This window comes from Erpetoichthys calabaricus, chromosome 1 (assembly GCF_900747795.2).
Source record: "Erpetoichthys calabaricus chromosome 1, fErpCal1.3, whole genome shotgun sequence".
In the NCBI taxonomy this organism is placed as follows: Eukaryota; Metazoa; Chordata; class Cladistia; order Polypteriformes; family Polypteridae; genus Erpetoichthys; species Erpetoichthys calabaricus.
Window position 1 is genome coordinate 242,800,889 of NC_041394.2, and position 14,426 is coordinate 242,815,314.

At 40.5% G+C, this 14,426-nt stretch overlaps 1 protein-coding gene across 4 annotated transcripts in view; it reads right to left on the bottom strand.

The window, feature by feature from the left end:
• The window catches only part of flncb (filamin C, gamma b (actin binding protein 280)), a 148,723-nt gene extending 137,494 nt beyond the window's left edge, over nt 1–11,229 (bottom strand). For 3 of the 4 annotated variants that reach the window (XM_028813192.2, XM_028813185.2, XM_028813176.2), the window contains exon 1: nt 10,373–11,229. In XM_028813192.2, coding sequence (XP_028669025.1) covers nt 10,373–10,739 — 367 coding nt within the window. In that variant the 5' untranslated portion in view covers nt 10,740–11,229. The remainder of the gene's footprint in view (nt 1–10,372) is intronic. The other variant, XM_028813200.2, reaches the window with a different exon arrangement.
• Between the last annotated feature and the right edge of the window lie 3,197 nt (nt 11,230–14,426).

A 14,426-nucleotide genomic window follows, 5' to 3' on the forward strand; every position in this document is an offset into this window, starting at 1 on the left:
AAACGTTTTTCCATTCTCCTATTGTCCAATTTTGGTGAGCCTGTGCCCATTGTAGACTCAGTTGCCTGTTCTTAGTGAACAACAGTGGCACCTGGTGTGATCTCCTGCTGCTGTAGCCCACCTGCTTCAAGGTTTGATGTGTTGTGCGTTCAGAGATGCTCTTCTGCATACCTCGGTTTGTAACAAGTGGTTATTTGAGTTACTCTTTACTTTCAATCAGCTCGAACCAGTCTGTCCATTCTCCTCTGACCTCTGGCATCAACAAGGCATTTTTACAACTGCCACTCACTGGATATTTTCCCTTTTTCAGACCATCTCTGTAAATCCTAGAGATGGTTGTGTATGAAAATCCCAGTAGATCAGCAGTTTCTGAAATACTCAGACCAGTCTCTCTGGCACCAATATCTGATGCTCGGTTTGAACTTCAGCAGGTCATCTGATTATGCCTACACAAGGGGGCTTCGCCCCCTGCTCGCTTCGCTCGCCTACCCCCGGTGTTTTGAACCCGTGCCCGCTGGGCAGCTACGTGTCCGGATGACGCACGTTTAATACGGCGCGTTTGCCCGTGTCATTCTGGAGTCCCCCACCGGTAATACAGAGCTTCGTCCGTACTATTACGTGGTGCATTGTGGACTACTGCGGACCCCGTAGTTTTTCTCGTTTCAGTTTGTATCTGTGGTCAGTTGAGCTCATGTTTTTCAAGCTTTTGAATTCCGGTCTTCATTATCTGTAACCTGCTGTCCATGTGCGTGGCCCCCTTGTTCAACCTGTTTATGACGTTTTAGTTTCCTTTCTACTCTGTCTTTAAGTGAATGACAATGATTGCAAATAACATTCATTAATCCCAATGAATTTTCCTCAATAGTGGACTCATTATTGAAGGCGTTGTCAGCCAACTGGCGTAAGCATTTAGCAGGTGTCTGGCATTGATGTCCGCGACGGGCATGTTTTGCTTGTGGCGTTTGACTGCCGCGTTGTTGCATGTACATTATTTGTGACGCGCTATTTTGTAGTTTTAATTGATTTGCCACCGCTTTGCGAAAAGTCCGTTTCAGTCTACGTCGTGCATTGGATAAGTAATAAGGAGGATTGCACTCACTGTTAATATGTAGCCTTTTCTGCAGTTGAACGGTTAATAGTGCTATATTGTAAGGAGATCCACCTATGCTCACACCTATGCTGCCTAGTGTGAAGGTGTTCAGATGACGTATGTTTAATATGGACGTTTCCTTTAGAAATGTGGTTTTGGGTGTCACTTCTTATTGATGGGGGGGGGGGGGGGGGGGGGGTTGAGGATTGTTGTTGCGCGAGCGTCTTCTTTCTTTTTGTGTTCCATGGGCTTGACACCTATGCCGACGCCTATGCTGCCTAGTGTGAAGGTGTCGACGTTCACTTTAGAAGATGTGGCTTTGGGTGTGTGTGTGTCCCGTCCCTTTCTTGTAGGGTCTGTGGGGTGGTTTTGTGTTCTTTTTTTTGTCTTCCATGGGCTTGTTGAATCTCCCTCTTGGTGTGTGTCTCGTGCCTGTAGGGTGGGGGGGTGGGGGGGGTGTGGTCGTGCCTTGCTGTTGTGCGCTCGTCTGTTCTTTTTTTTTGGTGTGTTTAGTTTCGTGTGACTCCTTTTTGTATGTGCTCACTCCTTTTTTCTGTGGTCTTGTCCGCCACTCGCGGCCCCTCATCCGCCTTTGTCGCCCTCTTTTGTCCGCCTTTCTCCAACTCTCGCGGACTCTTTTTGTGCCTGCGCCTCTCGCGGACCCTCATCCGCCTCTCTCGCCCTCTTTTGTCCGCCTTTCTCGGCTCCTCAGACGACTCTCGCGGACTCTTTTTGCGCCTGCGCAGTACGTCTTTTTGCAGCTACGGCCCATGGCCGGATGTGCCTGCGTCCATCATCCGGTTTAGCATTCTCGGTTAGTAATATAGATGCCTCAGTGCATTGAGTTGTTGACATGTGATTGGCTGATTAGATAGTTGCATTAACAAGCAGTTGAACAGGTGTACCTAATAAAGTTGTCAGTGAGTGTATGAAGATCCTTTTGCACCTAGTACTGCTCACCCATCCATCCACCTTGCTTATTGCGTTCCAGGGATGCTCAGTAAGGATTGGGTGCATGACAGGAAACAACTTTAGATAAGGGATAGTTCCTTCACTGGGCACATTTATGTCCATGTCCACACAGGAAAAGTTTAGAGTGGCCAACTAACTTTTGGGATGCAGAAGATAAACTAGAATTGCCAGAGAAAAACCTTAGCAAACCTGGGGAAGACATACAGTGACTGGATTGAGACAGCTGAAGTTTTGAGGCAGTATCTGTAACAAGCAATGCTCTAAGACAGATGCAGGTTTACAGTTAAACACCCTTTCTGCTAAAATGTGACCACTGGTTCGAGCATATCCAAAACAAAGAATGAGCACTAATGCAAAGCAAACAATCCCATTTGAAAAGAGAAGGTGCATCAACGAGGTTTATTATGCGGTAGAACTTTCTAGAATGCTTATGTGACAACTATAAAGCCTAGAAATTAAAGCTGCTCTGATATATCTAGCCAGGTTCTGTGACATGACCAGCAGGAGATTATCACTGTCTTAATAAGACAAGTATAAAATAACAAGATGACAGTAACTAGTGTCCTAACTATGAATTCCTCTTGCTCAAGGGCAGTTTCTCACATAACGGGCAAGCTTTTTCTAGGGGTTTCTGGACAGGTGGCAGGAACGTCTTGCAGAAGTTGACCTCTCAGGAGAAAAGGTCTTGAAAGCTATCCTTCTAGAAGGCTCCAGCAGATCTGCACTGTCATTCTGTGGTACAGCCTTGTTTTTGCATGCCTGCTTACCAACTCATATTCAGACACGTGGGGAAAAGAGGACACTGGCCTGCAATGCTGAGCTCAGCTGCTAAAATCAGCAACTGCTGGCTACTGGCAGGAATGTGATTGTGATTTAAAAAAATCTGGTTTAAAAAACCAGGGCCTCTGAATCGTTGTCTCTCATGTTAATTTATGCTTTTTTACACCTTTCCGTGTTTTTTCATTAGAAGGAAGCTGCAAAACTAAAAGCAATTTGACACACTCCTAAACATAATGTAGCAAATAGTTATGAACGTGGCTCTGAACCCAAGCATTCCACAAAGAACTGACCTCATCACTGTCTGCATTCAATGCCCTTTCTCGCCTTTCACCCTGCTGCTATTTCTAAAATATCTAAAAAAACCTCTGCGCAGGCTTAAAAAATGGAACACTGTGGATAATCTACAGTCTAGACAAGATCTTATTCAGAAAATTGTGGTGCCATCCACTTCACAGTAACACAAAACATATCCAGAATATACTGTATATATACATGTTATTTATCTAAATCTTTATCTGAATATCTAAACAATGCAAATTATTATCAAGTTAGAAAATGTATGCCTGGCATAACATTCAGGTACATTTGAGGACTGTGCAGGCACTACAGCCCTCAATGGACTCAGTTTAATCAGTTGGTTCTAGAACTTTCTCAATCCATTTCAGGTTTGTAGGGGCCAAAGGCTGCTTCACCATAAAAACAGGCCATGATAGGACTCCAGCCCATCACAAGGAACACCCTTACTGACAAGCACACACAATCACACACACAACACCCCATATTCACACACACTGACAATTTGCAATTGGCAATTAACATAACTAAAAAAAGGAAACTTTTGTAATTAATTCCTTCTGTGTATGATCATGTCTGGCCGTTGCAATTTTCAGTTATGACAAATGTTATGGAATAACAGCAGCTATCCACTCTGTCGAGTGTAGGCACTTCAAAGTGGAAAAAGCAAAAAACACTTTCCAGATCTACCACTAGCGTGCAACTTTAAACTTTTGCAGATGGCTGTACAGTAGTAATGGCTCTTATAATCAATTAAACATTCAAGCATCTTTCATAGTGATAACATGAGGAAAGGTACCATTAAATTTTCCTTTGATTTAAAAATAAAAACTTTTCCATAAAATTTCCTGTATTTAAAAATACAGCAGCAAGGTGATGTAGTAGTTAGAGATATGGTCTAATGGTTCAAAGAACCTGGATTCAATACCCAGCCTGGAAATTATTTAATTTGAGCTGACTTGTTATCCGGAGTTTGCATGTTCTCCCCGTGTCTGCGTGGGTTTCCTCCGGGCGCTCCGGTTTCCTCCCACAGTCCAAAGACATGCAGGTTAGGTGGATTGGCGATTCTAAATTGGCCCTAGTGTGTGCTTGGTGTGTGGGTGTGTTTGTGTGTGTCCTGCGGTGGGTTGGCACCCTGCCCAGGATTGGTTCCCTGCCTTGTGCCCTGTGTTGGCTGGGATTGGCTCCAGCAGACCCCCGTGACCCTGTGTTCGGATTCAGCGGGTTGGAAAATGGATGGATGGATGACTTGTTATCCCTGCACTTAAATGTGTTTTATTTGACTATTGTGGTTTCTTTCCACTTGTGTTTTCACTTGTTTCTGAAAACTGGTCCATGCTTAACCAGCGTAAATGCGTTCTTTTGTGTGCCCTACAATGGACCGGCCTTAAAGGGAGGATTGGGCCACTGCAATGAAAAAATGAGTAAAGAAAATGGATGGACAGTTTCATTAATCAAGTGAACCTTCAGATGAAAGATGTTAGAATATTTCGTAGATTATTAGTGCCTTTTATTGTAGCCATCCACAGCTCAGCTAGTCTAAACTTGCATGCGAACAGTAGATCTGGGAAATGTTTTTTGCAGATTGTAAAGTGAAATTCACAGTTTGGTTACAAACTGAATATTGAAAAAAACTACACCTGAAAGAGATATCTCCATCTGACCCATTTCACCCTAAAAAAAGTGCAAAGGTAACAGTACAGTTATGCTGTTAAAGGGAGTTTGAATGTGTCAAAAATTGTGTCAACTCATGTTAGATGGAGACAGTCTGTCCAAACCGTATCGGTTTTCCTGTAAATGGCTTCTTTTCTGCATGGAGATTACAGGATTTTTTGCTATATTTAAATATATAAAGAATAATTAAAGTATGATATTCATTCTGTTGAATCTTCCATATAAAAATCCTCATAATGTGAAAATTAGGTGATTAGCACTTTACATGCCATCGTTCTGGGCTATTTGTAATCCTATTTATACATTCATGTTAGTGATGCCTTAAACAAGTTTCTAAAAAAAGCCAACAAAGTTTCTCCTAAAAAACAGCAGGGCTGCAGGGTCACAAAGTGTGCAGAAATAAATGGGATTAATCTAAACAATTATGGTATTCGCTAACTTTATTAATATTACAATAATCATTATAATCTTCTTTGTGAAATTTGTTTGTGCCTGTTGACCAGCTGTTGCTCTCACTGGGGCTCACACAGCTGTAACAACAAATCTAAAGTGAAGACAAAACACCCAAGAAAGCCCCTTGAAACATTTTAAAGACAAAAAAAAACAAAAAAAAAACAAAGGCATGCTACCAAAAAAATATCTGTGTTTCATATTTTGTTTACTTTTGTTGCTAGTATATACAAATGTTCAGCCCCCTAGGGAAAGTCTATGATTTAATGGATTTATGTTGTATGTTGCTCGAAGCAGTAAGCAAGTTTATGACTTTTTTATCATGCAGCACATGAAATATTAAATAAGCTTAATTAAATATTTAATATTTTGAAGCCATTAATGCCCATCAACATGAGTTCCCACCTTACACTCATTGTTAAGATGAAGGATTTAGTTTCACCACATAGGGATCCCTCCATCACCTCAAACAGGAGGAGTATTTATAAGTGGATCGCCTCAAGTCATGCATGAAAAACATTATAAATTTTTTAAGTTTGAGGTTTCACATACAGTGCATGAATTGGAATATATTGTTATATAGTACATGTTTCTAAATCAGCCCACTACAAGTAAGTGTGGGTGTGTGGGTAGGGGTACCGTGCAGTACCCTGGCATTCTATCCAGGGAGAGCTCCTGCTTTGGGCCTGATGCTGTTGGGATAGGATCCAGTCATGAATGGGGTTAAGTGAATTTAATCATTAATGGACGAATGCATGAATGGTGATACCAAACCTTCCATCCATCCATTATCCATCCATCCATCCATCCATTATCCAACCCGCTATATCCTAACTACAGGGTCACGGGGGTCTGCCAGAGCCAATCCCAGCCAACACAGGGCGCAAGGCAGGGAACAAATCCCCGGGCAGGGCGCCAGCCCACCGCAGGGCACACTCACACACACACCCACACACCAATCACACACTTGGGACAATTTCGGATCGCCAGTGCACCTAACCTGCATGTCTTTGGACTGTGGGAGGAAACCGGAGCACCCAGAGGAAACCCACACAGACACGGGGAGAACATGCAAACTCCACACAGGACCCGGGAAGCAAACCCAGGTCTCCTAACTGCAAGGCAGCAGTGCTACCCACTGCGCCACCGTGCCGCCCCCAAACCTTCCAACCTCCATTATTTCATATTGTGCCTTTCTGTGATGAACACTTTACAAGTCCAATTTGTTACACACACACACACACATATATATATAATTCTGTAATGTGACAAACCTGTTACTATTACTACTATTACTACTCTATTTAGTGATTCTGCAGTTAGCACCTAACCGGGATAAGTTACTTGTTCAGATTCACACAAAAATGAAACTTCAAACTTGTAGTTACAAGGCAAATGCTAGCCTCGGCCAGTGCTCAGTTGGTACATAATCAGGCAAAACATTGCCTTTAATTGCTTGTACGTATTTCTTTAACACTTTGCCAGTTATGCTCATCAGCAGATGCTACTTATTAAGGCAATTAAATGCTTTTGTTTATTTTCACTAGAGAGAAATATAAGCATACAGAAAAGTCATCCAATTCTCAAAAATAAATCTGTATTGCTTGTGATGGACTGACACCCTTCTAGTTCTGGTTCCTATGTGGTACCAAGTGCTATCTGGAGTAGGTTCCCTGACTGTCACTCTTGCAGCCCTGTATTGGATTAAGAGAGTTTGCGAATGTTATATTATGATAAAATGACACAGGAAGCACATAAGAAGTGTTAACACATCTAATTGGATTTTTGTGTCTTCGTGTTAGGAGCTCATTTCAGTTCTAAGACTACTTGTTAAGAGAAAAGGAAGGACAGAATCATCAAATCCAATAATATACACCATAAATTTGTAATGTATTGGGTGCTCTATATTAGTTTTCGAATGAAGAAAGAAATGGAATGAAAGAAAAAGGCAATACATTATGGTGAATTAAACTATTAATTTACTAAGCTTGTTGATCCAGTTTCACAGTAAGAGTTGAAAGAATTGCTAAAATGCACCTATAATCAGAGCATGTGTTAAGATTTGGTACAGTAGCAAATAACTAAACAGCAGCCCCCATCGTAAAGTCTCACTGGGGCTTTGTTGGAGTTACTAAGAGCAGACAAACTGCATGTTAGGGCCTTGTTGCACATCACTAAGTGACAAATGTACGAACCTGGGGTAGATCCTATTCTAGTATTAGCCAATTTTTTAGTGTTTTGGGCTTATCCCAGTAGCATTAGTATGGGGAATTAGGCCATTGCATGTGTGCACCTACACTTACTCACGTCAATTTAGAATTATGAAGCAAATCTTTGAGATGCCAGAATAGAACAGAAATGCAAAACCTTAGGGGCACAAGGAAATTGTGTAAACTCTAAACAGGCTGTAACTGGATTTTAACCCATTTTCCTGGAGTTATACTGCAGCACTGCTAACAACTGTGCTTTCACACTACACTACAAAAACAGTGACAATTATATTAATACAATACCTTTAGCTCATAAGCACAACACACATTGGCCTCAGCAAGACGTCTATACAGTTTAATTGCTCTCACACCCAGTGAATTTCCCCCTGCTTGTTAGATGAGAAATTCAGTATAGGTCCAGAATTAATCTATTGTTGAAGGTTTGGCTGAAAATTTCTGTGATCTGTAAGGGACCTGTCTGAGATAAACTCCAAGTAAAATAACTTGAGCAGAGAGAATAAACCAGGAGATTGCTGGGTCAGTCCTTGCCGCTGACTCGCTGTGTGACCTGAGCATGTCTCTTTACCTGCGCTATGCCAAAAACAACAGTTATACTATCTGTACTATCAAACAATTTAAGTTTAGCAATTAATGTATATATTATATATTTTTCAAATCAACTTAACTCAGTTTAACTGTCAAAGGAGACCAGAGCCCATCTCCGCAACAAAGGATACAAGGCAGGACACCTTGGACAGGGTGCAAGTCTACTTCAGGGCCCTCTCATGCTTACCCACACCCACAGGGCCAATTTCAAATTGCCTGTTAACTTAATCTGCACATCTCTGGGCATGGGGAGGAAAGCCCACAAAGACGCAGAGAACATCCCAGCACAAGACTCAAAGCCAGGACTTGTGAAATGGCAGCACTAACCCCAGGGCTACTATGCTACTTGTACAAAGTTCCAACTTTGCCAACACAATTATGTTCATACAGCTTGTGTGTATATGGAGACCAAATTGTATTCAATTTTGGTAACAGAATTGAACTGGAAATTGAATTTGTGAAAAAGACACCATGTCATTTTGCATTCCTCTCACAGTCCAAGGATGTGACATCATATCACTTGGTCACAATATAGTACCCCAGCATACTGAAAGTATATGTTAAAATCTTCGCATCCTCCAATTGACTGAAGTCCAATCTGGTGCTGCTAGCTACATTGCCATTACTACTATTGCCCTAATCCAGCCATAATCACAAAAAAGCATTTACATACAACTTAATTTCTCCGTTAATACCATGTGTTTTTAAAGTTAAGTTTTCATAACTAAATATTATTACAATCGGGTAATCCAGTTCAGGGATGCAGAGTGGTGGAGCTCATCCCAGCAGTACTATGCCCAAGGGAGGAAAGAACCCTGGGTAGAATACCAGCCCATCACTGGCAGGGCCCAATCACACTGGACTCAATTTGGAATTGACAATAACACTTTTTTGTGTGAATGTGAATATTTGACATTGTTAATTTGGAATACATACTGTGTCATTTCTAATGATATAACGATACTAAGTGACTCAGCTTACCACTAGAGTTGGCCTGACAGTTTCTCCCAGTGGCACACACATACAGTACATTTTTTTCTTCATTGTTTTCAATAAACATGTTAAGAAGGTTGTAAGTATAACAAATATACACAGTAGATGCTATAGCACTGTGTTTTTCTGATCATTTTTTGTATTTATGTTTGTTGCAAGTGGCATAAATGTTTTTATTTAAATAGACTATATATGTGGTCAACTTATGGTGGTATAATTCAATTAGACTTTATCTGTAATAGTGTTTAGTACTCTAGGCTTATAGTCAACCAGTCATTGTGTTATATAGCACTGTTAATGGAATACACCATTAAAATCACTTTAGATACCAAAAAAGGTCACATTTCAAAGACAATTCCAAAAGAGGAAGTACTCTTAATCCATTAAATGAGCTGAATATAAATTATTACATTTGTGCATTCACTCAGACCATTATAAACCAGTTAGCTATCAATCATGGTCAAGCATTTAATTGATGGTATGGAATAAACTGCAGCTACTAAAAATACCTGGGTAAATTATTGAATGTAATGACCATTCAAAACGCAATTCTTGAAAGAAATCTCTGAAATCGATGGGCTTTTGTGCTAGAATGCAACATCTGTGAAAAGCACTGCCAAAGTTGTATCACAAAACGTTTTCAGCGGATGCCAAATTGTTTACTCGATGCAATGCGCGAAATTATGAACAAATTCAGTGCGATACCAGCACTTAAAACTGTAGGCTGCTTCAGAATTAGAAGGTGCTGTGTCTGGTATATCATTGAACTAAATAATGTGCCAATAATAAGTTAACGATTTTATAAAAGATTAATAACTGATGCCTTATAACTGCACAGGATGAAAAAAAACCCGGGTTTGGTAGGAAATTGATAAACGTAACAGCAAGACCACGTTGTATTTTGTAGCACTACTCGTGATTAGTTCAGTAGTATGTCAGACTGCTTTTGCTATATTCCCTTATTGCTCTTTACCTCACAGCTTAAACTTTCTATTTACTACAAGCGTGAGTAGCACTGTACGTTTTTGCAACTTGGGTGTCATTCTCTATTACTGTATGGTAGCGGACGGACTGTACATGTCGTCACCCCTGCCCTCCCTCTCCGACTGTCGCGTGTCTCGAAACACCGCTAATTCACACACAGTGCGGGGGCTCACTGTTTGCGACTATACCCCTTAAACACTTCAGTTTTCTTAAAAGATCCCGCAGATCTGACATCAGTTTAGAAAGTAGGCACACAGGTAACCGTAAAGTGACTAAACAAGCACATTTCTCCATTCAAACATAAGCGGGCTCCGCTTACCTATAGAAACGAGTTTGATGTGTTCTCTGTCCAGAAATTCCAGTGCCACCGAAACATTCTCCAGCTTCATCTGCCTAAAATTCGGTCTTGCGTGGTATTTTCTGTACATTTTCTTTTGGCTCAGAACCTCTAAGAGCCCGATCAGCTTCAGCCCGTCGGTCAGGTCTTTCTGCAAGTCGTTGATCCTCTTATTGACACACTTGAGGTGCTCGTTGCACCACCTGGTAAAGGTGTTCTGTTGGATTTTCTTCCAGGGTGCATCCTCTGCCAGGTCTTTCTCTGTGGCAGGCATCTCTTCTTGATCTTCTCCGTTGTCAGTACCCTGGTAGTACTGAGGCTGCTGATCGTATGCGTTATTGCTCGTCATGATTTTGGTCTCTGTGCCCCCTTTTTATACCTCAATCAATGAGGCCAGAAATCAATGCTGAAATCAACTGCACACTGTTGATGAAAAGAAAAAAATGTTCGGCGAGTCAGTGCCAGGCGCGCGGAATCCCTAAACTCCCAGTTGCTGGAAAAAAAGTTTCTGTTTTCGCAGCTCCTTGTTGAAACGATCTTTCTTCTCTGAGCACGCGGGTGTGTCAGACGAATGATAAATCCGGATTTGATATAAAAGGATAATCAGGATGGCTGCCCTCTTGGTCTTTTTTAATTGACGGTCTTGTGTGAAATCTGTTAGCTAGCTCTTAACAGGCAGCTTGGGAGAGAAAGAGAGCGAGAGAGAGCAAGAAAGTTTGAGGGCGGCAGTAGAAGCAGCTGCGGCTGTAAAAGGGTTCAGTGAAAAGAATGAGCCCGACCGGCGCAGTCAGAGAGGCTTGTTAACGATTGTCACTATACGGGACGGGAGTGCGGGGAGCGTTTTAAAAAGATCCCAGAGTCTTTTCCACGTCAGGGGGAAGGCTTCTCTGGAATGCCTTTGACATGACCATATACAACTAAGGATGGACGTTCTTCTAATCCCGCTGAGATAAATCTGTGCATCCCGATTGGGCACTAAGGATAGCAGGAGCGACGATTGGTTCGACCCCTGCATGTTGTAACAGTTGTGACACTCACTTTAATTTTAGGCTCTCCAAATTGAGACCAGAGGGGTTGGGTCTTGTAGATGCTCGACGGAGGTAAGATTTACTTTTACAACACCAGCTCATGGAGAGAATATCCTAGTAAAGCCATGCTTATCTAGCGCGGAAAACGGTGCTCTAATACTTTTACAAGTTTACAGTTAATTTATTTTAGCTTGTCCTGAAACACTTCATGCGCGCCCATTGAGTTGGAGTTTGGTGAAGTCATCTTCTATTTAAGAAGAAAGATAGCACTTGAGAATTCCACTTGATGGTATTAAGCTGGCACCTCCTCCTGCTGAGAATAGGGCATTATAGGCTCTGAGGTCATCGCTTCTCTCTGGAATCAGGTGGCTTCACTTCTTAAACGGTGACGTCAGGGACGAGACATACATTTAGAGCTATGTATCACCTTCCAGAAGACTCTTCGTCAGACGTGCGTGTAAACGCATCTTCAGATGAATCACAATATTCCTTCAAGGGGTGACAAATTCTGAAGGGACTGATCATTAATTTTTCTGTTAATGCCATGTGTTTTTAAAATTAAGTTTTCGTAAGTAAATAAATCCAGTTCAGGGATGCAGTGGGCTGGAGCTCATACCAGCAGTACTATGCCCAAGGGAGGAAAGAACCCTTGGTAGAATACCAGCCCATCATTGGCTGGGCCCAATCACACTGAACTCAATTTGGAATTGACAATAACACTTTTTTGTGTGTGGTGAAATATTAATAGGAAAATATGCAATGAAATGACAAATGTATTCAATGGACTAATTATAAAAAGACAACACCAAAACTACTTGGCCCTGCAATTAACAGAAAAAAAAATCACAGGTTAACAGTTATCTATATCTACCGTTAGTGGCACTGTATGTCCTGTTGATCAAGGACACTTAGACTTCCAAAAGAGTTAAATTGTAAAAAAAAAAGATGATTTCAGAAGGTTAGGAAGAAGAGAATCAGGTGGCTTCTATCAAAAGGTTAAGGTCAGTTTTACTGCTGTAGTGTCTAGTGAGAAGCATTTACATTGTATAGACAAAAGAGATAATGCTGGTATGGTAGATCTAAAAGCAGAAACGGATGAGATAGAATTTTAAAGATATGAGAGAGAAGGCCAAAGAGAAGCAAGAGTGGGACAGTCCCAGAATATGTGGATAAAGGTGCCAGGGCCATTAATTACACATTATTATTATTACACATTATTAATAATTATACATTAGGAGAAATGTCTTGGCAAAGTGCTTTCATAAAGAATTGACAGTAATCTAACCTAAACATCTTGTTTTTAGGAATGTGAAAGGAATATTGGATTATGCAGAGGAAAACTCACACAAATAGAGTGAGACAGTGTAAACCCCACACAGATAGCAAGCAACCTGAAAGTTAGGATGCCATGTGCCCCATAAATTTTTCAATTCTTTCAGAGTGCTTTGTTTTTATCCTTTACGTTTCAGGCAGTTCATCTTTGGTTCTGAACTGACTTCCTAAAATAGCTAGGTGGGGTGTGCCCTGTTGTGGAAAAAAACTTTTGTCTGTATTCAAATAAGTCATTCTTGGAGACCAGATGAAAATGCAGAATGGTTCTTTATTTGCACATAGATATGCACAGATATGCCTCGGGCCATGAAGTGAGCAATCAGTAAAACAATTAATTTCCTTTAATACATTTCTATTACTATTACCTTATCTAATACATCACAACATCTGACTCTTAATATGCAGAACTCCATCATCTTAGCCAATTAACTACAGCCACCAATAACTCTGTATACTTGTTGATTATTCCATTATTCAAATCATCACTTTGTTAATAGGGGTGTCCTACGGGTTTTTCCATTGGTCTTATCACAGCTTTATAATAGGGTTGTTTGAGCTTTCTCACTAGTAAGTTTTCACTTTTTAAGGGGGTGTTCATTACACATTTACTTTATTTTTACCTTAGCAGCTATCTTGGTAGCTCCTCTAGATGAGACAAAAGCCTCACGTGCCCAAGCTTTAAGCCACGTTTAATTAACCCTTTAGTTACCATCAGTCCTTTCCCTTATGCTTTTAATAATCCATTGTTACAACTTCACTTAAGTATATGCTTATATTAAATTGTAAAAATTATCATGTATTGATTAAAATGTTTTGATTAAAATTCTATAGCCCTGCAATAGGCTGGCAACCTATTCAATTTCTGGTTTGTGCCTTGTGCCAAATTCTGTTAAGATATTCACCATCTCCCCCCAGCTCTGACCTGGATAAGTGTGCTAGGAAATGGATGGATGGAATATCAAGTAGAGAACAAGTAGTAAAACAACAATACACATACCACTGAAAGAATACATCTCTGTATATAAAAAATCCAATTTCTGTCTGTCTGTTCGCTTTTCATGAGAAAACTACTTAACAGTTTTACATAGTTTTTTTATATAATTAGCTTGAACATTCTGGTTGATTTTTCGACTTCTCTCATCACGCTAAGTATCATATTTCACTTGCGGCAGTGATTAATAACCACGAATCGAAGAGAGGCTGCGTGCCGAGGGGAGGGGCACCTACAGTATATGTCCTCGCCACTTATAACAAAACCAAAAATATTGAATATAAAGAGACCCTTGAATAGGAAACATATCGATATAAATTGTTCTCAATACAAATTATATTTTGAAAATTTTTTTATCGATTTTTAAAGTTTGTCCTATTTCACTACTACCAGGTGGGTGGAGCCCCGGGGAACAGCTAGTATTTTATATAATTAAATCAATGTTCTTTTCTATCAATATCATGAACTACTAAGAACAGAAACAGTATGACTGCCTCACGTTAGGTGTTTTCCTATGGTGAACATGAATGTTCAGTAAGAACATAAGCTATGAATATGTCTTTACTTGCTCATAATGTAGATGTAGAGTCAATTACTATGACCCTTATTGCACCTTTTGTATACTTTTTTTTTCATTGTTTGTTTATTTTAAGCCTGCTTATTTTAGTTTTCTCAATAGTCAATA